General features: G+C 41.8%; 1 protein-coding gene across 1 annotated transcript; it reads right to left on the bottom strand.

Annotated features, from left to right (window-relative positions):
- Nucleotides 1-874: 874 nt before the first annotated feature.
- Nucleotides 875-22,582, bottom strand: CEP57 (centrosomal protein 57). Its single transcript, XM_060771082.2, has 11 exons — nucleotides 22,472-22,582; nucleotides 19,152-19,308; nucleotides 16,433-16,612; nucleotides 14,076-14,197; nucleotides 11,518-11,634; nucleotides 10,719-10,796; nucleotides 8,738-8,857; nucleotides 6,788-6,868; nucleotides 4,405-4,631; nucleotides 3,107-3,251; nucleotides 875-2,226 (listed from the first exon to the last, which is right to left on the bottom strand). Exons 1-11 carry the CDS (start codon nucleotides 22,499-22,501, stop codon nucleotides 2,011-2,013), a joined length of 1,473 nt encoding a protein of 490 aa, XP_060627065.2. The 5' UTR covers nucleotides 22,502-22,582; the 3' UTR covers nucleotides 875-2,010.
- Nucleotides 22,583-22,609: the final 27 nt, after the last annotated feature.

Below are 22,609 nucleotides of genomic sequence, written 5' to 3'. Positions count from 1 at the left end.
AGCCTTCAACAATACAATTTTTGGTCAATCTTCAATCTGGTTTGGTTATTTGGGGTGCCGATTGAGAAAACTGTATTGGATAGACCACATCAGCTCTAGTTTCTGATCTACAACATATGCCATCCAGTAGGCATGGGCAATCCATGGTTCTAAATGAGTCTAAAGTACCTACAAAACTAGGGGGCACTGGTGCTTTACTTCTAAAGTATTTCTAAAGTTCTGGTGGTGAAAATTTCAGAACTCTAACAAAACTTTCAACATTTTGTTATAAATGAAAGTTCCTAATTGGTTCTGTTGTAAAAATCGCCAATAACGAAATAATAATGAAATTTTGAAAGTTTTGTTAGAGTTTTGAAATTTTCATCACCAGAACTTAAGAAACACTTTTAAAGCAAAGCAACAACTTTAGCAGCACTTTAGAAGCAAAGCACCAATCATCCAGCAGTCGGCATCTGCTTGCACACAGAAAACAATATTTAATCATCTGGAGCCGATGTGATAGTAGTAATCTTTTGTGGGTTGTCAGTTTGTCCCCTCCTGACATCTCCCTTGCCTCAGCACTATAAGAGGGTTGCTCTTATTGCTGCATGGTTTCGAGGCAATGATGTAGTATTGGTGAGGCTACAGACCATATTTTCATTCTTGCGCACCACTTTTGGTGCACGGACCACAGGTTGGGAATTACTGCTTTAGTAGGAAATGGTACAAGGATCATACTGGGGTCCAGCAACACACACTACCAGTAGCAAAGACTACACATAAACTAAAGTAAAATGCCAGTCCCTGATACAAACAGTTTGAAATATTTGTTAAATAGATGCATTTTTTGATTATTTTTTTAAGTGTACATTCAAAAGCAATGCTTCCCATCTAATTCTGTGACTTAGCAATTTGCCTTTATTGGATTCCAATCAAGCCTCAAATAGCACGGGCAATGTTGAGTCATCAGTACATTCCAATCATTGGAAAGCCGTTCCATTATTAATGTAATAAATAATATCTGCATGTGTAAGTGTGACTACTAGTCATTCTGTATTGCAGCAGCCCACAAATACCTTCGCCCAGTGAAGCACACTTGAAAGTTAAAAACAAGCTGCCCATAAAAGAACAGCATGATCCATGGCATTATGATTTTTCAAAAAAGGTATAAGCTGACCTCCCAATCTCCGGTAAAAAAAGAATCGAGAAGCAATTCAGTTCCATTGTGGAACCACATTATTTGGATTCCATGGATCAATCCCTGAAGATAGCCTCCTTAATGAAAAGTGGGAGGTGTTTTGGTTTTTGCAAAAAGAGCATCGTACTTAATGTCAAGGAAATTGATCATCTACTTGCTCCTGTGCAAAATTTCCATATTGGAAAGTGGTAGCTTTTTCTCAAGTTACAGAGGCAGAGTAGACCACTCAACTGACTGCATAAAAATACTTTTTGCATAAAAAGATTGTCTATTTAAAAAAGCACAAAAAATGCCATGAAAGATACAAAATTTCTAAAAGAGCTGAAGGAGGGAAATGAAAACCCCCACAGCTTACGGTATGCCTTTTGTCCCACTGTTTGGTCCAAAAGTGTTGGCCTGAGTTGTGATTTGGGGCAAAATCTTGTTCCAGAGACCCCAGGGGTTGCGTGGTCCCACTTTCAGTTCTGTAGAAATAAGATCTGGCCTGCCTCACCTCCAGCATGAGAAGAATAGTGGCTCCAGGTTGAAAAAATGGAGTCTACTATCTCAGGCAGAGTTATAAGACAAGGAGGAAGCTCAAAATCAAAGTTGTCAGAGACAGGAATGTAATGTAATATATTGAAATACTAGCAGGATTGTCTTGTTCCCCTTTCTCCGATCTCTCAGGATTAGGGCCGTAATGCAACCAGGTGTAAACATGGAAAATGAGAGGCTCTCATTTTGAAAGTGCAGCAATGAGGACATGTTTCACCGAGCAGGGAAGCCAGCTAGGCCTCAGGGAGAAGAACAAACAAGGTGCAAATAAAACCAAAATAAACACACTTTAAGAGGCCTCAGTAGTCCCAACTGATGTCATCTTTCTGAAGGGAGGTCTGTATGCTCTGCATGTCCCTCAGCAACTGCAGGTTCCTCTTGCCCCGATCACCCGGCCTCTTCTTGGTCCCAGAGCATTTCACCTTGACAGGGGCAGGAGTCACCTTCCCATCTGTACTGGCCTGGGACTCTTGGGCACAATACCGCTTGGCCTTCCCTTCTTTGTGTTTCTTCAGCTGTGATGGAAATGGGGAGAAAAGGCATTTAAGTGTGGCTTCTTTTCACTTCACCTCACCTCACCTCACAATACTCATGCCTCCTGCTTTCATTCGTTCTCCTTAGCCTATTGTACAGCCATTTCCCCCTAAACAAAGGTAACTACATTCCATACATGTATTTTTAGGAGTACTTCTTTCTTTCACCACAAACCTTGCTATCAACAGAAGATTAAGTGAGTCATAGTTACTGCTATCACTTAAGGTTATGCTTCTAGAGGCCATGCTTTGTACTTGCATTGAAAACATACTCAAATTCCTTGAATGTTGGCTATGACTGGAAGTTATATTGCTCTACTCCGAACTCAAGAACGGAAAACTGAATGTTGGTGGGCAGGAAAAAAGATTTAAACTCAAAGCCAACCTTAAAAACTTTGGCATAGACACTGAGAACTGGGAAGCCCTGGCCCTTGAGTGCTCCAGCGGGAGGTCAGCTGTGACCAGCAGTGCTGTAGAATTTGAAGAGGCACGAATGGAGGGCAAAAGAGAGAAACCTGATAAGAGAAAGGCACATCAAGCCAACCCCGACCGAGACTGCCTTCCACATGGAAACCAATGCCCTCACTGCGGGAGAAGATGCAGATCAAGAATAGGGCTCCACAGTCACCTACGGACCCACCAGTACACTGATCTTGGAAGACTATCATACTCGGACAAAGAGAGATTGCCTAAATAAGTAAGTAAGACGTCACTCTATGTAGCTTTCCACTTCTGTTTACTTACAGTTTGGACATTTCTGTAGCAAGCTATTTTTTTTACATCAGCTCAACAAACAGTTGGAGAAAAATATCCCAAAACATTCTCCCACAGATATTGGAATGGAGACAACAAGGCAATTCACCCGTGTCTGATGCCTCTGGATTCTAGAGATCTGTTCAGCCTTGGCCTCCATCTTTTTCACCAGGACTTCCAACTCCCTCTCCAGGTCTTCCCGTAAGTCAATGGAGACAGCATCGTGGATGAGTTTTGCCAGCTGCTGATGATCGCTAAGGCACAATGGAAAAGAGGGATCAAAATTATTCCCACAAGATGAAAACTGTTCCTATTTATTTTCAGAAGCACATCGGTAGTAGAGAAAAGAGCTTAGGAAACCCACTCTTTCAGGACATTATGATGGCCAGAGGATCCAAGAGCTGGGCTTTAAAAAGTAATATTTCCTTGGATGCAGGGTAAATAGAAGCATAATAGGAACTTTTTCAAATCCATCCACCACAAGGGACACCATCAGAGATAAATTTCCACTTGTGGAGCTTTCTGCAGCTATTATAAAGCCCTGTCTACCCACTTGGCTTTTTCACTAGTGAAGGACCTCTTGGAATCTGTATTAACCCCCTTGTTAGCAGAATACAGGGTTAGTCAAAATGCATAGGCCAATAAGCCATTCAATTGAATGGCTTATTGGCCTATGCATTTTGACTAACCCTGTATTCTACTCTGCTGTTGAATACGCATGCCCAGTGTGGAATACATCTCACCATGTTAAAACAGTGGATGTGGCTCTTAATGAGACATGCTGCATTATCACAGGATGTCTACACTCAACACTGCTGGAGAAATTACACTGTTTAGTCGGTATTGCACCATGTGACGTCCATTGGGAAGTTACAAAATCACAATCCTCTGTTCGGATATCAGCCAGCATGCCAACACCTTAAATCAAGACACAGATATCAAAGATCTACAGAGATACTCACAGGAACACCTCAGCAAGTGAGAGTCCAAAAGTGGCAGTCTAAAAACCAGGACCTCAATCAGTAACTGAGACCGGATGAGAAACTTCCTTCCTGGGCACACAGAAGAGTGGACGACCTGGAAGGCACTGAACAGGCTGCGCTCTGGCATCACAGGATGTAGAGCCAACCTTAAGAAATGTGGCTACAGAGTGGAGTCCATGACATGCGAATGTGGAGAAGAGCAAACCACAGATCACCTACTACAATGCAGTCTGTGCCCCGCCACGTGCACAATTGAGGACCTTCTCAAAGGCACTCCAAGTGGCCAACTTCTGGTCAAAGGAAATCCAGCATAAAGCCAAGTTTTAACTTTGTTTGTGTTCTTTTAAATACATTATAACTGCACCCTCAATTCGATTCTGGCACGATAAATAAATAGAATATTTCCAGGAAAGTTTCAACTCACAAACTCATCTGTCCGAGCTCGTCTTGCAATGTCAGCAGCACCTCAGACAGGTCTCCCTGGGATGAGGATGAAGTAGACGACACGGATGATCTCCTGCCTTTGCTCGTCTGCTCACTCAAAGGGACGTCACTAACCACACGGTCGTTGCAAAGCATTTTCGAGTGGTGCTTCATGAGGTGCAGCACATGTTGGACATTGGCTCCTACTGAGTGGCTAGGGCTAGTGGACTGGAGGTAAAGAAGAGTTGAAGAGCATAAAAGCTATACATAGATGTAAAAACTAATTTACACTTTTCATTCAAAGTGGATTATTAATTACCAACAGGGTCGATGACCTTAATTAAGTGAACTTAGTATAAATGTTGACATATCAAATTCCCACTGATTCACTGAATCCACCACATTTGAAATGTGGTGCTGAAATAAAGGCCACTAGATAGTATGTATTGCCAAAATGACCAGTACATGGGTCCAAGATGAGATTGAAACTAAGCTTTCTCTAGAAGCCAAAATGACTAGATTGAGGCTACTTATGTTGGCTATACCATGAGCCAACAGGAACTCATTTGAAAAGACAATAAGCTTAGTAAAGTGGAAGGCAGTAAGAAAAGAGGAAGACTGCATTACATGTGGATAGGTGCCACCAAGGCAGCCATGGTCTGCAGAACCTGGTGATCTCTCATTCTAAAGATCACCATTAAGTTGAGGCAGACTTGACAAAACAAATTATAGTTGGGAAAACCCAGTGTTATAGGACGCTGGGGATTGCCTCAGGATGTTGACTACTAGACTTTCGTGGATTATCTTCTCTGAAAAAAATTACATGACTGGGATAGGTTTTTAGCCAGGGTTGTGTAATGGTTTGACTACAAGACCAGAACACTGAGAGACAAGGGTTCAGATCTCAGTTTACCCATGGAAATTGCTTTAGGGCAAGGCAAAGCAAACCTCCTCTGACCGTATCTTGCAAGAAAGTAAACAAATAAGAAAACTTTACAGCAGGAAAATAAATCAATGTGTTAATGTTGGATATAGCAACCTTCCAAGCCTTCACTATTTGTTTGTTAATGTATATATTTGCTAACCTGTATTACATGTATATATTGATTTTCCAGTTTTACTGTACCTCTTTGGTGTGAGTGGAGCTACAGACACGTGATTGTATTAAGCATGTTCAGACTCAAGACTCCATTTTGGATTCAGTATGTTTTTGGACTTCAATCGAAGCAGGTGTCTTTTCGACTTATGCAGGAACAGTTTACTACATGTTTGGGTTGTTGTAGGTTTTTTCAGGCTATATGGTCATGATCTAGAGTCATTCTCTCCTGACGTTTTGCCTGCATCTATGGCAAGCATCCTCAAAGGTAGTGAGGTCTGTTGGAACTAGGAAAATGGGTTTATATATCTGTGGAATGACCAGGGTGGGACAAAGAACTCTTGTCTGTTGGAGCTAGGTGTGAATGTTTCAACTGACCACCTTGATTAGCATTTGATGGCCTGGCAGTGCCTGGGGCAATCTTTTGTTGAGAGGTGATTAGATGTCCCTGAATGTTTCCTCTCTGTTGTTTTGCTGTTGTAATTTTGCTGTTGTTTGTACTATATGTTTGCTTTGAGAAGCAGTGAGTACAGTTATATAGTTTAGACTTTCATAAGAAATATACTTAAAGACTTTGGATTATGGATTATTGATTAAGAATAATGCCCTGTGTTCTCAACACAGAGAAACTACATCCTATCTGTAACTGAACTTTAATAATGTGCCTGTATGGTGAATTAATACAAGATGTTTGTGAGTAAACAAGATAGGTTACTTTTTAAAGAAGACTTTGTATTTTTTTGTCTCAGAGTTCATGTTTTTAAACTAAGAGGTTTCAAGGGAGAGTATATGTTTTGGGCAACTGCAACTTGAAAGAACCATTTTCAAAACTCTGCTAGCTCAGTATATGCTTTTTGTGCAGTGGCACATCTTTGTCCCTGGCAGTTCAAAGACATGGTTTATCACTTTAACAGCTTTTGCACCTTTTACCAAGACAAATGTTAGTTTGTACAAGGCTGTTTTGAAATATTTCAAGTGAGAAGAGTGTCTCCTCCAGGTCCAGTGCTGCCTACTAAGTCTGGGTTTGGACTTCAACGCCGAGAATTCCTAACCCCACACACTTCTAAAAGTTAAAGTAAAACATTTTGACAAATCTGCTCTAATTTTCAAAGATAATTTGCCGACTTTTTCGTTCTATGGAATCACAGATTAACCAATCATAAGCCCTGCTGACAAGGGATGATAGGTGCGATATGCCAATGCCACAATTTGTACAGAACAGTGAACTACCTCTGAGCATGAAATTCCCAATGAGTTATCTTGCTACTCAAAGTGATCCCCTCCTTACCTTTCCAGCTACAAAGGGTACGTCACCCAGCCGTAACCTGTAATGAGGCTGTGCATGGGAATGGAAAATTGTGGAGTCATTCTAAAAGACAGAAAGACAAAAAGAAACTTATTTCACTACAAGAAACCCAGCTATGCTCACCACAATGATATGGTGACTATTAATTCCGTCTTTCTTCAGTTTATTGTGCTCAGCAGCATTTCATTTTTTGATTACAATTCCCAGTGTGTTGGTGGATTCTGAGAGTCGCAGTCCAAAAAGAAAAGAAAGAAAGAAAATACTTCTAAGCTTTATGCAGTCACTCATGGTAGAAATGGTCTTAATGAATTGGATGAAATTTTACCTCTACTCCAGCATTCAGTTTAAAGAACAGTTCAGATGAGGCCCATGAATTAGACGAAATTTTACCTCTACTCCAGCATTCAGTTTAAAGAACAGATGAGGCCTTGCCTTTCTACAGTTGTTTTGCAGATCCTGACTTCTGCAAGCTCAACAGACAGGAGCTTTTTATTGAGTTCCAGGGTCAGAGAATCAGATAGTGAAAACAGAAGAATGACATACCTCAAGGGAGTGTGCTTGTTCCATCAATGTTTAACATTTACATAAATGATCAGCCACTGCCAGAAGTGACAGAGAGTTTATACTGACAACCGTGCCATCACCGCTCAAGCAGTGAGCTTTGAGATGGCTGAACAGAAGCTCTCCAAAGCTTTAGGTGATCTTACTGCCTATTACAGGGAAAATCAGCTGATCCCTAATCCATCTAAGACACAGACATGTGCTTTCCATCTTAAGAACAGACAAGCATTTCAAGCTCTGAGGATTACCTGGGAAGGAATCCCACTGGAGCATTGCAGCACACCAAAATACTTGGGAGTTACTCTGAAGTATGCTCTGACTTATAAGAAGCATTGCTTGAATAGCAAGGAAAAAATGGGTGCTAAAAATAATATCATATGAAAGCTGACTAGCACAACAAGGGGAACATCTGCTCTTGCGCTTTGCTACTCTGCTGCTGAATATGCATACCCAGTGTGGAAAACATCTCACCACGTTAAAACAGTGGATGTGGCTCTTAATGAAACATGCCACATTATCACAGGATGTCTACCCCCCACACCACTGAAGAAATTATACTATTTAGCTGGTATTGCACCACCTGACATCCACTGGGAAGTAGCAGCCAGCAATGAAAGGACCAAGGCATTGACATCTTCAGTTCATCCTCTGTTCGGATATCAGCCAGCATGCCAAGGCCTTAAGTTAAAAAACAGCTTTCTAAGATCTACAGAGATACTTGCAGGAACACCTGAGCAAGCGAGAGTCCAAAAGTGGCAGGCTAAAACCCAGAACCTCAATCAGTGGCTGAGACTGGATGAGAAACGCCCTCCTGGGCACACAGAAGAGTGGACGACCTGGAAGACGCTGAACAGACTGCACTCTGGCAACTCGAGGTGCAGAGCCAACCTTAAGAAATGGGCTGCAAAGCGGAGCTCATGACATGTGTGTGTGGAGAAGAGCAAACCACAGACCACCTGCTACAATGCAGTCTGAGCCGTGCCACATGCACAATGGAGGGCCTCTTGACAGCCATACCAGAGGCACTCCAAGTGGCCAGCTTCTCGTCAAAGGAAACCGAGGAAAATGTGAAGTTCTTTGTTTGTGCTTTTCTATATAGTATTATAACTGTATTCTCAATTTGCTTCTAACATTATATATATATATATATTGTTGTAGAGTCGAGAAATTTACTTTCAAACAGGACATATATGTTTTACTATTATTCGCAAATGTAAAATTACTCTTGCTAATTGATGGCTTTATACAGCGAAAGTTATGTTATAATGTCCACACTTTGGAAAGAATAATAATAGTAAAAGTCATTTTAAAAAATCCGACGGAAGAGTTTATAAGCTTACAGCCTCCCTGCTGTTATCATCAGTATTGTACCTTCTCTAGATGTTTTGATTTCTTCTTCAACTTCTTTGGTTTCGAAGGCAGTGTCTCTACGTGCACCAACTGCGTTTGTGCCTGTAGCAACTTCCTGTTTGTCTCCAATCCAGATTGAAGCTGCCAAGATAAAACAAGGATTTTTTTTCTTTAAATTAAAAATAGTTGATGAAATCTGGGGATGAAATAGCCCTTACCTTATCACCATTTGATCACAATTAATATTCTAAGACTTTTGTTCCAGGCAGATTTCTAGAATTGATGGTTTTTAGTGCTCTTTACAGTTTCCTATTTAGTTAATAGCGCAATTTCATTTTAAGGCTGACTTTTTGAATATTTCAAACCACCCTGAGTACCAGACTTGAGAAAAGGATAGGAGAGTGAAGGTGATGATAGTATTAAAACACCCTTGGGTCATCTGAACACTCACACAAGCACAATGTTTCATCAGAGACAGATGTTTTTCTATCATCATATCACATTGGCACTGAGTATCATCAGAGCATGATTTGGGATCAACCAACATGAGCCTCACCAAATCTCACACACTATGGAAGTCATGGGGTTTGTTGTAAAAAAACAAAACAAAACATAGGCACTAGTAAGTAAACTTTATTATGGTCGATGACCAGATCATAACAGGGGGACCCAGTCCCGTACATCCACATCAAACCCAAGGGGTTATATACTTCAAACTAATAGGTACTAACCATGTTGATTGAAGGTTCTGGGAAGTTTTCTGAGTTTTGATCAAAGTTTTCTTATTACCTGAGATTAAGGTATGACCCCCAACAGATCAAATAGAACAGACCAGGGGCTGGAGAAAGGAGTCCAGAAAATCTGAATGCAGGGTTTCATTTGAATGAGTTTCCTTGTCCTTCCAAGAAAGGACTTATTTATTTACAGTATTTATATTCTGCCCTTCTAACCCTGAAGGGGACTCAGAACGGATCACAGAACACATATACGGCAAACATTCAATGTCGTTATACAATGACAAGACAGACAACTGTACATAGATAGATGACTGGGTTGTGGTGCAGTTAGCTGACCTAAAGGTTATGAGTTTAAAGCCAGCCCAGGTCGGAGTGAGCTTCCAGTCATCAGTCTAGCCAGCTGTTGACCTACACAGCCCAAAAGACAGTTGCATCTGTCAAGTAGGAAATTTATGTACTGCTTTATGCGGGGAGGCTAATTTAACTAATTAACAACACCATAAAACCTTCCAGCAGCATGCAGAAGAATAAGAAAGTACTCCTTCTAAGGAGTCGGTGTCACAAATGAACGGTGAAGCAGCAGCTCCCCCTGTGGCCAGAATCGAGCATACCTTCATGAAGCTGGAAAAAGCTGGAATGTTAAATTGCCTCTGTGTCTGTCTATATATGTTGTATGTCTAATTGGCATTGAATGTTTGCCATTTTTATGTATTGTAATCCGTCCTGAGTCCCCTGTGGGGTGAGAAGGGCAGAATATAAATACTGCAAATAAATAAATAAATAGGATTTTCCCATCTTTGGTATCTTGGAGGCTGTGCTTGGTTCCAGCCACAGAAGGGGGCTGCCGCTCCATCTTCCCTGCTGAAGAACTTTGTAACTTCATCCTTGATCGAATCGCTGGCATTTTTCTGGCATTTCATTATGGGTGCGTTAAATACCTCCCCACTTTAAAGCAGTACCTATTTATCTACTTGCAATTTGCTGGTTTTAATCTGATAGGTAGGCAGAAGCTGGGCTGAAAGGCCAGGAGCTCACCCTGGCCCAGGCTTTGAACTGTCAACCTTTTGGTTGGTAAGATTAACTGCAGCTGGCAGTTAATCTGTTATGTTAAATCCTGGCTTTAGACTAGAGACTACTACAAGGTGTTATCTGCTTGATGGCCACTCTGAACACCCATAATGGAGTCCAGGACTACTGGAGAACACTAGGTTGGGGAAAGCTGGCATGTTCAGACAAAGCAAACAGACTACATCACCATGATTTACCTCGGCAGCCTTTTGCTGCACCAGTTTCCGGGCATGTTCCTCCTGCTCAAGTTTCTTTTCCAGCTCTTCCATTTTTTTCTAAGTCAAAAAGAAAACGGGACGGGAGGAGAGAGAAACACAAAGGTAAAAGGTAACTAAAGGTTACCCCTTGACATTAAGTCTAGTCGTGTCCAACTCTGGGGTGTGGTGCTCATCTCAATTTCTAAGCCAAACAGCCAGATTTGTCTGTAGACACCTCCAAGATCATGTGGACAGCATGACTGCTTGGCGCGCCATTACCTTCCCACCAAGGAGGTACCAACTGATCTACTCACATTTGCATGTTTTCAAACTGCTAGATTGGCAGAAGCTGGGCCTAACAGCGGGAGCTCACCCCGCTCCCCGATTTGAATTGCCAACCTTTCGGTTAGCAAGTTCAGCAGCTCAGCAGTTTAACCCACTGTGCCGCCAGGGGAAAAACACAAAACAATTGGAAAAATATTATAGCCAAGTATCATAACAACACAGAGCACAGGCTATCTTCCTCCCACTTGGTTTCTTCTCATAATCCCAGCGATGAGTACAAAATTCTCTTTTGCCATGCCAATAAAACTAATACAGAGAATTCATGTATTTCACTGTTCCATTATTTTCTCTTATATTCGAGTCAATACGCTTTCCCAGTTTCTTGTGGTAAAATTAGGTACCTCGGCTTATATTCAGGTCAGCTTATACTTGAGTATATATGGTAACTACAAAAAAATTCTTGGCATCCACCATAAAGACAAGTCTGACTGCAAATGCTGAGCCCAAGACTCACCTCTGCAAGAGACTGCATTGTGTTAAGCCTGGCATATTCTTTCTCAAGGAGATCCAGCCTTTCCAATTTAGATTTCAAATGGGTTTGGTCAAACATTCGCTCGTTTTCCAATGTGGCCTAGAAAGAGAAGGAAAAAAGCAGAGTACTTCATTGTATGGTTAAGGGGAAGTGATGTAAACAAAGAGTTTTTCTATCTTTGGAACAAGAGGCTCCCACAGGACAGAATATGGAGAAATGTCTGCATTTTATCACCCTCTCTGTTTAACTTTTATGCGGAATATATCATACATAAAGTAGGTTTAGATTCTTGAAGGTGGAATCAGCAAATTAATATATGATATCACACTACCATCAGCAAACACTTGAAATGATTATTCAAGGAAGGAAATGCAAAGATGTTAAAGAAAATAAAAATAACACGCACAAAGTTTTCATGACTTTAAAGCAGATTATGAAGACATTGAAATAGATAAAAAATTTCCATACTTTGACTCAACCATTAATCATAATGCACATTACAGGCAAGAAATCAGAAAAAGACTAAAATTTGGAAATGCAGCTATTTAAAAAATAGACAAGATCCTGAAGTGTAAAGATATATCATTGAATACTAAGGTTAAGCTGACATTGTATTTACAATTTCTAATTACGACTGTTAAGAGTTGCATAGTGAAGGAAGCTGATCAGGGGAAAGCAACGCATTCAAAATGCAGTGCTGGAGAGGAGTTCTGCAGATACTGTTGACTGCTATAAAGACAAATAAATTATGTCAAAAGTCTCTATAAACACCAAATATTTAAAGCTAAGCAGGGTTGCCACTTGTTACTACTTGGATAGGAGACTTCTGATGAATATCAGGTACTATAGGGTATATTTCAGATGAAGGATCTGGCAAACCACCTGTAAGTTTAATTAATTGCCTAAGAAACCCTAATGAAATTCACAGTCACCGTAAGCTGACAAGCAACTTGAAGGTATATACACACAGAGAGAGAAAATCAAGTTTGAACTTTTCCCTAGAAGCAAAGATGACTGAAAAAGGGTAATGCTAAATAATGCTCAAACTTTTGTACAGTGGCACTTATTTCACATGCCAGTAAGGTAATGCTCAAGATCCTGCAAGGAAGACTCCAGCAATACATGGAGAGAGAGTTGCCAGATGTACACGCTGGGTTTAGAAAAGACAGAGGAACGAAAGACCAAATTGTGCAAAAGCTGGGTTGCAGCTAAACATTAAAAAAAAACAAGATTATGGGCACCAGACTGGTGGATAATTGGCAAATAGAGGGAGAAAACGTGGAGGCAGTGAAAGACTTTGTATTTCTAGGTGCAAAGATTACTGCAGAAACAGACTGCAGCCAGGAAATCAGAAGATGTTTACTTCTTGGGAGGAGAGCAATGACCAATCTCAATAAAATAGTGAAGAGTAGAAATATCACACTGGCATATTTTCTGTAGCAACCTATGGATGTGAGAGCTGGACCATAGGGAAGGCTGAGCGAAGGAAGATAGATGCTTTTGAACTGGGGTGCTGGAGGAAAATTCTGAGAATGCCTTGGACTGCGAGAAGATCCAACCAGTGAATAATTCAGGAAATAAAGCCCAACTGCTCACTGGAGGGAAGGATATTAAAGGCAAAGATTAAGTACTTTGGCCACATAATGAGAAGACAGGAAAGCTTGGAGAAGACAATGATGCTGGGAAAAATGGAAGGAAAAAGGAATAGGAGCCAACCAAGGGCAAGATGGATGGATGGTATCCTTGAAGTGACTGGCTTGACTCTGAAGGAGCTGGGGGTGGTGACAGCCAACAGGGAGCTCTGGCGTGGGCTGGTCTATGAGGTCACGAAGAGTTGGAAGCGACTGAACAAATAAACAACAAAGATGACTGAACAGAGACTGTTCGATTTGGAAAATAAGATGAGAAGTCATGACTTACTAGAAAAATAAATATTTGGAGAGGTTGAAAATAATAGGAAAAGAGGAGGTGGCTCAATCAAGGGAGTGGCTCAATCAGCCCTGACTCTGCAAGACTTGTTTGTTTGTTTTTTTCGTGTCAGGAGTGACTTGAGAAACTGCAAGTCGCTTCTGGTCTGAGGGAATTGACCGTCTGCTAGGACGTTGCCCAGAGGACGCCCAGATGTTTTACCATCATGCGGGAGGCTTCTCTAATGTCCCCGAATGAGAAGCTGGAGCTGACAGACAGGAGCTCACCCCAGTCCCTGGATTTGAACTCCCGACTGTTTGATCAGCAGTCCTGCTGGCACAAGGGTTTAGCCCATTGTGCCACCAGGGCACTTGATCAGAACTTAGGAGGTCTCTCATTCGTAAGGTTTCCATAGGTTGAAGTTGACTTGGAGACAACTAACAACTAGTTGCAAATTCTAAACTGAACTAATGTAATGTTCACTTTAGAATTTCTGTTGTGGGGGTCCCAGAACTTGGAAAAGTTACTTCTGTGCAGTGCAACGACTAGTATGGACATTTCAAAAAGAAACTTATCTAGGCTTGAGTGTATCACATCTAGTGTGATAGGAATTACACCAAGACTCAACACACCTGCTTCTCCAAGACAGAGCCCTTGTCACGTTCTGCCTGCGCTATCATCTGCTTCATGTATTCCAGCTGCTTTTCCAAAAGGCCACAGCGTGCCTCAGCACCTTCTAGGTGTCCTGTCAACTCTGAAAAAAGGACAGCAAGAAGGAGATCAGTTTTCATATCATACCATCTTTGTTTATTAGAGAGATCTGTAGAGGTGTCTGTCAGCTCAACAGAAATAAGAACAGTTGGATATTATGGTGGCTGTACCAGTTCTGGAACCAGACTACACATTCTAATTCCATGAATCTATCAATACAGCAGAATAAAGGAATCCTAAGTTTCCAAGACGTTCGGACTTCAAGTTCCAAAGCCTCAACAAGCATAGCTAAAAGTCAGGAAATGTGAGAAGAGCACTTCAAGGACCAAAGATTCCCAACCCCTCCTAAGTAAGACACGATATCTGCAGCCCAGTCTCTGGACTCAGTGAACAAGAGTTTGGCCATCAGGGATATTTTGTGCTGATGTGTAGAAGAAACAGTGCACATAAACTTTTGCCTATGAGATTAAACAGCCCTAGAAAGTATTTGGGAGCAGTTTGTTGGGTTAAGGCTGTTGTGTCTCTAGGAGTAAGGCTGCTTATTTGTAGGATATCTGAAGAGGCTTCCTTGCTGGTGTTCTCGTTATTTTTCTATTGTGTTTCAGTGAGCTCATGTCTGTTGGGTTCAGGCTGGTTGTTTATGCAAGTTGAGTGGAGGTGTGGACATACTCACTAGTGTTCTATTGTGTATAGCCCCATATGCTGGAAGAAACAAAGACCACCAGCGTTGAAGTGATGGTCTTCCATCATCAACTCTGCTGGACTGGCCAAATAGTCTGGATGCCTGACCACCATCTCAAGAACGGCAAACAGAATGTTGGTGGGCAGGAAAAGAGATTTAAAGATGGGCTCAAAGCCAACCTTAAAAACTGTGGCATAGACACTGAGAACTGGGAAGCTCTGGCCCTTGAGCGCTCTAGCTGGAGGTCAGCTGTGACCAGTAGTGCTGTAGAATTTGAAGAGGCGAAAGAGAGAAACACGCCAAGAGGAAGGCGCGTCAAGCCAACCCCGATCGGAACCGCCTTCCACTTGGAAACCGATGCCCTCACTGCGGGAGAAGATGCAGATCAAGAATAGGACTCCATAGTCACCTACATACCCACTGCCAGTACACTGATCTTGGAAAACAATCCTACTCGGACAACTACAACTCTCAAATGATGAAATCACCCCCTCCCGATCCCACCAGTATTCCAATTTGGACGTATCGGGTAATTGTGCAAAATTTGGTCCAGTGAATAAAAATGCATCCTGCATATCAGATATTTATATTACGATTCATAACAATAGCAAAATTACAGTTATGAAGAAGCAATGAAAATAATTTTATGGTTGGGGGTCACCACAACATGTATTAAGTGGTCACAGCATTAGGAAGGTTGAGAATCACTGGTCTATACAAGTTCCTCACTGAGGACTTGAGACTTGGGCAATGTGGGGTTGAATCCTAACAATATCCACCACGCCATAAAGTGAGCATTTTTCTCACTCTGAAAAGCCTACTGAAAATTTATCATAAAAGACCATTGCATAGGCAATGCTTTCTTCTGAGTCAGAAGATAACAGGCCTCCAGTAACCCCAAACATTTGCTTTGGATAAGCAAAATGGTGACAGAAAAGAAAAAGGTTTTCACCATCATGACTGCTCTGAAGCGGGTTTCAGAAAGGTTGCTCAACCCCATGTTGCTCAGATTCATTCCATATTTTCTGCCAGCACTGCTCTAGCCAGCATCCCATCTGTTTCATCACCTCTAGCTCTGTAACAAACCCAGAGAGCTTGTCTGGCTTTACTCCATAGACAGAGATGTTTGCAAATGACTGTGGCAGCCTTCCACCTATTTCTCTATTCCAGAGGTCAACCTTTGCCAATATGTGAATTTTTGGAGGACATTTCCCACAATATAATGCTATTTTCACTCCTATATACATTTTCGTGTGCAAGTGTGACCAGATGGAGGCATTTTAATGCAATTTTTGATTATACAATTGCACTGCAAAATGAGAAAAGTTTGCATATTTCAGTGCACATACCAATCTGAAAATTAAATATAAGGAAGTTAACATTAAAATGAGGGCTAAGAGAATTCCCTTTCCCTCATCCTTAGATAATCACAGAAACAATCCTACGGATGAATCTGTATCTTTTTTTTTAAAGAAATTTTATTGTATAATACATAGAAACATACAATCTTCGAAATTAGCAGTCAAAATACCAGTATTTTCCACAATCCCACCACCACCCCAACCCCATCTGTATCAAGGAGAAAAACCAATCTACCTTCATTTTTCTTGGAGACCTCATTCTTAGACTGCTCTCGTTCCATCAGCTGCTCATTTAACACTTTCTTATAATCTGAAGTTTCTCTGGTCAGGTTTTTCACATTCTCCTCTGCTTGAATTCTTTCCAGCTCCAACCGTCGTATCTTTTCCTGCAGGTTCTTTAGAGCTGAGAATATTGCTAATGACAAAACATAATTGCAAATATAATAAGATTAGTGCATTGTTGAGCTGGTGTGAGGCTATCGACAAAGTGTTGGCTTTAGGTTCGGGACAGCAGAATTCAAACTTCATAACTATGGCCCCTTCCACACAGCTGAATAAAATCCCACATTATCTGCTTTGAAATGGGATATATGGCACTGTGGACTCAGTGCACTTCCACACAGCCCTATATCCCAGAATATCAAGGCAGAAAATCCCACAATATCTGGTTTGAACTGGGTTATTTGAGTCCACACTGTGATATATTTCAGTTCAAAGCAGATATTCTGGGATTTTCTGCCTTGATATTCTGGGTTATATGACTGTGTGGAAGGGCCCTATGTCATTTACTCAGTAGCCTCAAACAAATCACCTTTCTCTGGGTCTTAACCTACTTCACAGGGGCAGTTGAAATGATAAAACAGCTTAAGCCAGTGAAGCTGTCCTGAGCTCCTTAGAGCAAATACAGAACTTGTATATGTGATAAATAAAAATACACAAGAGTTTTCTGCACATTTTATATATTTCAACACCTATGAAAACAGCCCCAGGGCCACTAAGAGCACATTTGGGCCCTGATGAAAAATATTTTTTTTAGATTTTGAATGTTTACTTGTTCCTTCAAAGTCACCTGAGTCTTTGTGGGGAAGGAGGGATACACAGAATCAGTACTCCCACAGCTATTGCCCACCCCTCATCTCCAGAGCCGGAAATTAAATGAGAAGCCTTTGCCTTTGTTTGTGTCACATTGTATTTCATTGTAACAAGGTGTAAAGATGGCCACCAATTTGTAAAGATTTTGTAAAGATGCCACCATTTTATAAGGGTTTATTAATTTAATAGCGTAGCTAATAGCTAGTAATATTGAATTGGTCTTCCTTCAAGATGCAGCGTGACTTAACTCTGGAAAGGATTTGTAACAGAGACCGGGCTTTATAAGAAACTGTAACAAGTCTATTGAAATGTAGCAGAAGCTTAATGGTTTCAATGTTTTTTTACTCTTAGAGGCACATATCTTCAGAGGTTACATTCATAACATTTCTTAAACCAACTCTGGAAAGGACTCTTCCTTCTAGAGAACAAGCCCTATGAGGAGTAGCTTCAAGAGTTAGGCATGTTTATCCTGCAGAAGACAACGCTGAGAGGAAACATGATGAAGGGCATGTATAAATATGTGAGGGGAAGTCATAGGGAGGAGGGAGCAGGCTTGTTTTCTGGTGCCCTGGAGATTAGGATGTGGAACAAAGGGCTTCAAACTACAGGAAAGGAAATTCCACCTGAACATTAGGAAGAACTTCCTGACTGTGAGAGCTGTTCAGCAGTGGAACTCTGCCCCAGAGTGTGGTGGAGGCTCCTTCTTTGGAGGTTTTCAATCAGAGGTTGGATGGCCATCTGTCGGGGGTGCTTTGAGTGCGATTTTCCTGCTTCATGGCAGGGGGTTGGACTGGATGGCTCACGAGGTCTCTTCCAACTATGATTCTAAGTAGGGCTGGGTAACAACGGAAAAATTTGTTTCTAAACTCGTTTCGTTTTTAGGGGGTCCATTGCATTTCGTTTTTTAAAAGAATTCCGAATTTTTCTTTTAAAAATTTTCGTTATTTACGAAATTTCGTAAATTTCAAATTGATTCATTAATGGCGGACGCGATTGCACAATACGCTAAAAAAACCTCCAAATGGGACAGGGGGAACTTCTGAAGCTTCCCTCTCCCTCTGTTGTTGACTGTTGGTGTGATAATTTATTTTTTTATCACTGATAAAACAAACAACAACTATAAAACTTGCACCAGACATACGGAAATAATAACAAAACGATTTCGAACCAATTATGAAACAATTATGAAATGAATTGAGCATGGCTCAATATTGGATCGCAAGCTAATTTAAATACAAATCAATAACGAATTACGAAATTAACGAACGAAACCGCCCAGCCCTAATTCTAAGTATATAATGTCAATGCTCTAACATGTACCATAGCTCCAAGGAAGGCTGATCCATCAGTTCTAAGCAGTCAGACTGATTTTTAAAACACCTCCAAATTGTTACGATACATGCACCCATTTAAAAAAGATTTAAAACATTATAGCAGGGGTCCTCAAACTAAGGCCCGAGGGCTGAATACGGCCCTCCAATGTCATTTACCCAGCCCTTGCTCAGGGTCAACCTAAGTCCGAAACGACTTGAAAGCACACAACAACAACAATCCTATCTCATCAGCCAAAAGCAGGCCCACACTTCCCATTGAAATACTAATAAGTTTATATTTGTAAAAAATGTTCTTCATTTAATTATTGTATTGTTTTTAAAAGTTCATGCTTTTTTAAAATTATAATCCGGTCCTCCAACAGTTTGAGGGTCAGTGACCTGGCCTTCTATTTAAAAAGTTTGAGGACACCTGCATTATAGTATCTTTACATAGGCTTTTCATTACAAAGTTTGCAATCTGATTTACCAATCCAAATTGAAACATAATTTCCAAAAGTCAACCCCACTTCCTCTGGAACACAGGCCTACCTCTGCTGTTGCTCTCTGGATAAGCGGTAACTGGTCTGACAGGGGATCGCTCTAAGTCGGTGTTAATGAAAGGTTTGTTCCTTGGGTACTCTGCAAACGAAGCTGCTGAAAACCCATCTGTGAATGATGTGGATCTGTTGCTTGCACGAAGAGCGTCCTGAAAGCAAGCAATAATTGTTATTGTTCTCCATGAGACACCTGGATCTTCTATTTCAATTTGCAAGAGGAAGGAAAATTAAGTAATGCAGAACCATTATCTTACTGGTCATTAATCATACTATCTGGGTTTGATGGGGTGGAGTGTAACAATATCTGTACATTCAGTAGTAAAGTTAGGGTTGGAGGTCTGTCATTCATTGGGTTGCCCTAAGCCAAAGTAGGCATGATGGCTATTCGAAATAACAACCAAAAAATAGAACAGGAGGTCAATGCTGGTAAAAGCACAATCTGAGCTGACATGATGTAACCTTGCCGCTCTGGCCCTTACCTGCCTCCCACATACTTTCAGTGAATGGCTTGTTTTACCCACCACATCAGCCTGAGTCTAACATGAGTAATCAATACTTAGTTTAAGCATGTTGCTTAGCTGGTTTCTATGCAACATTATGATTAAATCCCTCTCGTCGAATTCCTAGAATTGTTCTGAGCTGGAGAAGTGAAAATTAGGGAGTAGACTAAGTAAGAATGATGTACTCTTCTGAACCATTCATGCAAAACCTTGAAAGCTTAGAGACAATGAAAAAGAAGCATCAGAAGGTGTTTCAGAATTGCTAGGGAAACATCAGTGGAAACTTTTAGAACTACACATTTTGAAGGATTTAATAAAGGTTGATTTTAAGGTCCCAATTATATACTTTCAACTGGATATAAATTCTAGTAAACCTATGTACAGGCTACTTTGAGGAGGTGAACAGAACCCAATGGTCTCCTAATTGTATTGAATTACAAACGTTATCATACCACACCACCGGCCATGCCGGTTGGTCCTGATAAGAGCAGGGATCCAACATCAGCTAAAAATATTCTCTTCTATCCAGGCCAGGCATATATTTTATTTTAAGAAGACCTATATAGTTTCTGTTTTCCTTGCAAAGTTGTGAAAATTAATTTTCCAGAAGCCATACTAAAAGATGTATGATGGGCTGGGGTGTTGATACTGAAGTTTCTGTTTCCCTTGCAAAGTCATACTAAAAGATGTACTATGGGTTGGGATGTTTGTGCTGGATTGTCGTTCCCGTTTATTTGGTGCTTTCATCATTGTTGACTTCTTCTTCTAATTATTGTTATATGCCACATATCTCTCCAAAAAGAGACCCAAAGTCCCAACAACCCTAAAAATAACTTTGTTTCATACACAAAATCATTATAAACATTGGATTGTTGTAGGTTTTTTCGGGCTATATGGCCATGTTCTAGAGGCATCCTCTCCTGACATTTCACCTGCATCTATTATTATTATTATTATTATTATTATTATTATTATTACTTTATTTGTACCCCACTAGCATCTCCCGAGGGATTCGATGCGGCTTACACAGGCCAAAGCCCCAAAACACCATACAACAATACAATACCAAAGCAAATTAAAAACAGTTAAACAGGAAAACAATAACAGTAACAATACAACAAGACACTATTAAAAACTGGGCCGGCCAGAGTAGGGGTACAAGATTAAAAGTGCTTATATGGCGGGAGGAATGTAGGATTATAATGTAAGTGCAGTGTGCAGTGATTTTGGTTCTACTAAGGTGCTTCCAGGATTTGGTGCTGGAGGTTCCTAATCTGAAAAGGCACATCGGAACAGCCAGGTTTTCAAATTCTTTCTGAAGACTGTAGGGGCTTGTCTGAGATCTTTCGGGAGGGCGTTCCAGAGTCGGGGGGCCACCACAGAAAAGGCCCTGTCTCGCGTCCCCGTCAAGCGCGCTTGCGACGCGGGCGGGATCACGAGCAGGGCCTCTCCAGATGACCGGAGTGAGCGTGTGGGTTCGTAGACAGCGATACGGTCACGCAGGTAGGGTGGTCCCAAACCGTTCAGGGCTTTGTAGATAAGCACCTGCACCTTGAATTGGGCTCGGAAAATAAACGGCAGCCAGTGGAGCTCCTTAAACAGGAGGGTTGACCTCTCTCTGTAATGAGCCCCGGTTAACATCCTGGCTGCTGCTCGTTGGACCAGTTGGAATTTCCGAGCCGTTTTCAAGGGCAGCCCCACGTAGAGGGCGTTGCAGTAATCCAGTCTAGAGGTGACCAAGGCATGGACCACCCCGGCCAGATCCGCCTTAGCGAGGTACGGACGCAGCTGACGCACAAGTCTCAGTTGTGCAAAAGCCCTCCCGGTCACCGCCGACGCTTGAGCCTCAAGCGTGAGCGATGAGTCCAGGAGGACTCCCAAGCTGCGGACCTGTGGCTTCAGGGGGAGTGTAACCCCGTCCAACACGGGTTGCCACCCTATACCCCGATCCGGTTTGCGATCGACCAGGAGTACATCTGTCTTGTCGGGATTGATCTTCAGCTTGTTCGTCCTCATCCAGACAGACACAGCGGCCAGGCACTCGTCCAACACCCGAGAGGCCTCCTTGGAATTAGGTGGAAAAGAGTAGTAGAGTTGTGTGTCATCTATGGCAAGTTGTGTGTCATCTATGGCAAGCATCCTCAGAGGTAGTGACCCATAGTCACCTACGGATGTGAGAGCTGGACCGTAGGGAAGGCTGAGCGAAGGAAGATAGATGCTTTTGAACTGTGGTGTTGGAGGAAAGTTCTGAGAGTGCCTTGGAGTCAAATACAAAAACCTCCGAAATACAAAAACAAATACAAAAACCTCCGAAACCTCCCCACCAATGATTCATTGGAGGTGAATGATAGAATTGGGCCAAACCTCCCACACAGAACCTCCATGTGGACCACAGCAAGGCGTGGCAGGGGGCGGCTAGTTTTTTAATAATTTTATTAAGCATTGATGTGATTACATGGAAAGTGGGGGAATAAATTGGGATTTTAATGAAATCTGGTCTTCCAGGTTCCTGGACTCCAACTCCCAGAAGCCTCAGCTGTTTTAGCCAATGAGGAGGGATTCTGGGAGATGAAGTTCAAAACACTTGGAAGGCCAAAGTTTGGGGAAACCATGTTTGAATCAATGCTTGTCCCTTGAAAACCTCCCTCCAGACTGATGGAGCCTGATGAGAAAGGCAGCCACCGTCGGAGATGCTCCAACTCTCCCTTTGTTTACATTTCCAGGCCTAGTATGGAGCATCCCTTCTGCGCATGTGCAGAGTGCTTTTCCCTTTCGAATCCCAACCTTTCCCTTTCCCCTCCATAGGCCTCACCGAGTGCTCCGGATCCCTTGCCATCGCCATGCTGCAAAAGGGCGCCTGTCCCTTTAAGAATGAGCACCAGCCCTCCCACCGGACTCCTTTATTGAGTGACACAGCGACTGGCCAACCAGGACGAGCCCACAAAAACCC

Source organism: Anolis sagrei, chromosome 3 (assembly GCF_037176765.1).
Source record: "Anolis sagrei isolate rAnoSag1 chromosome 3, rAnoSag1.mat, whole genome shotgun sequence".
Lineage (NCBI taxonomy): Eukaryota > Metazoa > Chordata > Lepidosauria > Squamata > Dactyloidae > Anolis > Anolis sagrei.
The sequence above is the reverse complement of the archived record's forward strand: the minus strand, read 5'-3'. Positions and strand labels throughout refer to the sequence as shown.

What these genes read in the sequence shown, in the direction of transcription:
- CEP57 (XM_060771082.2), bottom strand. Translation starts at nt 22,501, where the DNA reads ATGGCGATGGCAAGGGATCCGGAGCACTCG. An exon ending in GGTCTCCAAGAAAAATGAAG is followed by an intron (nt 14,198 to 16,432) that starts GTAGATTGGTTT and finishes TCCTTTTTTCAG; the next exon opens with AGTTGACAGGACACCTAGAA. An exon ending in CAATGCAGTCTCTTGCAGAG is followed by an intron (nt 10,797 to 11,517) that starts GTGAGTCTTGGG and finishes TTTTTGACTTAG; the next exon opens with AAAAAAATGGAAGAGCTGGA.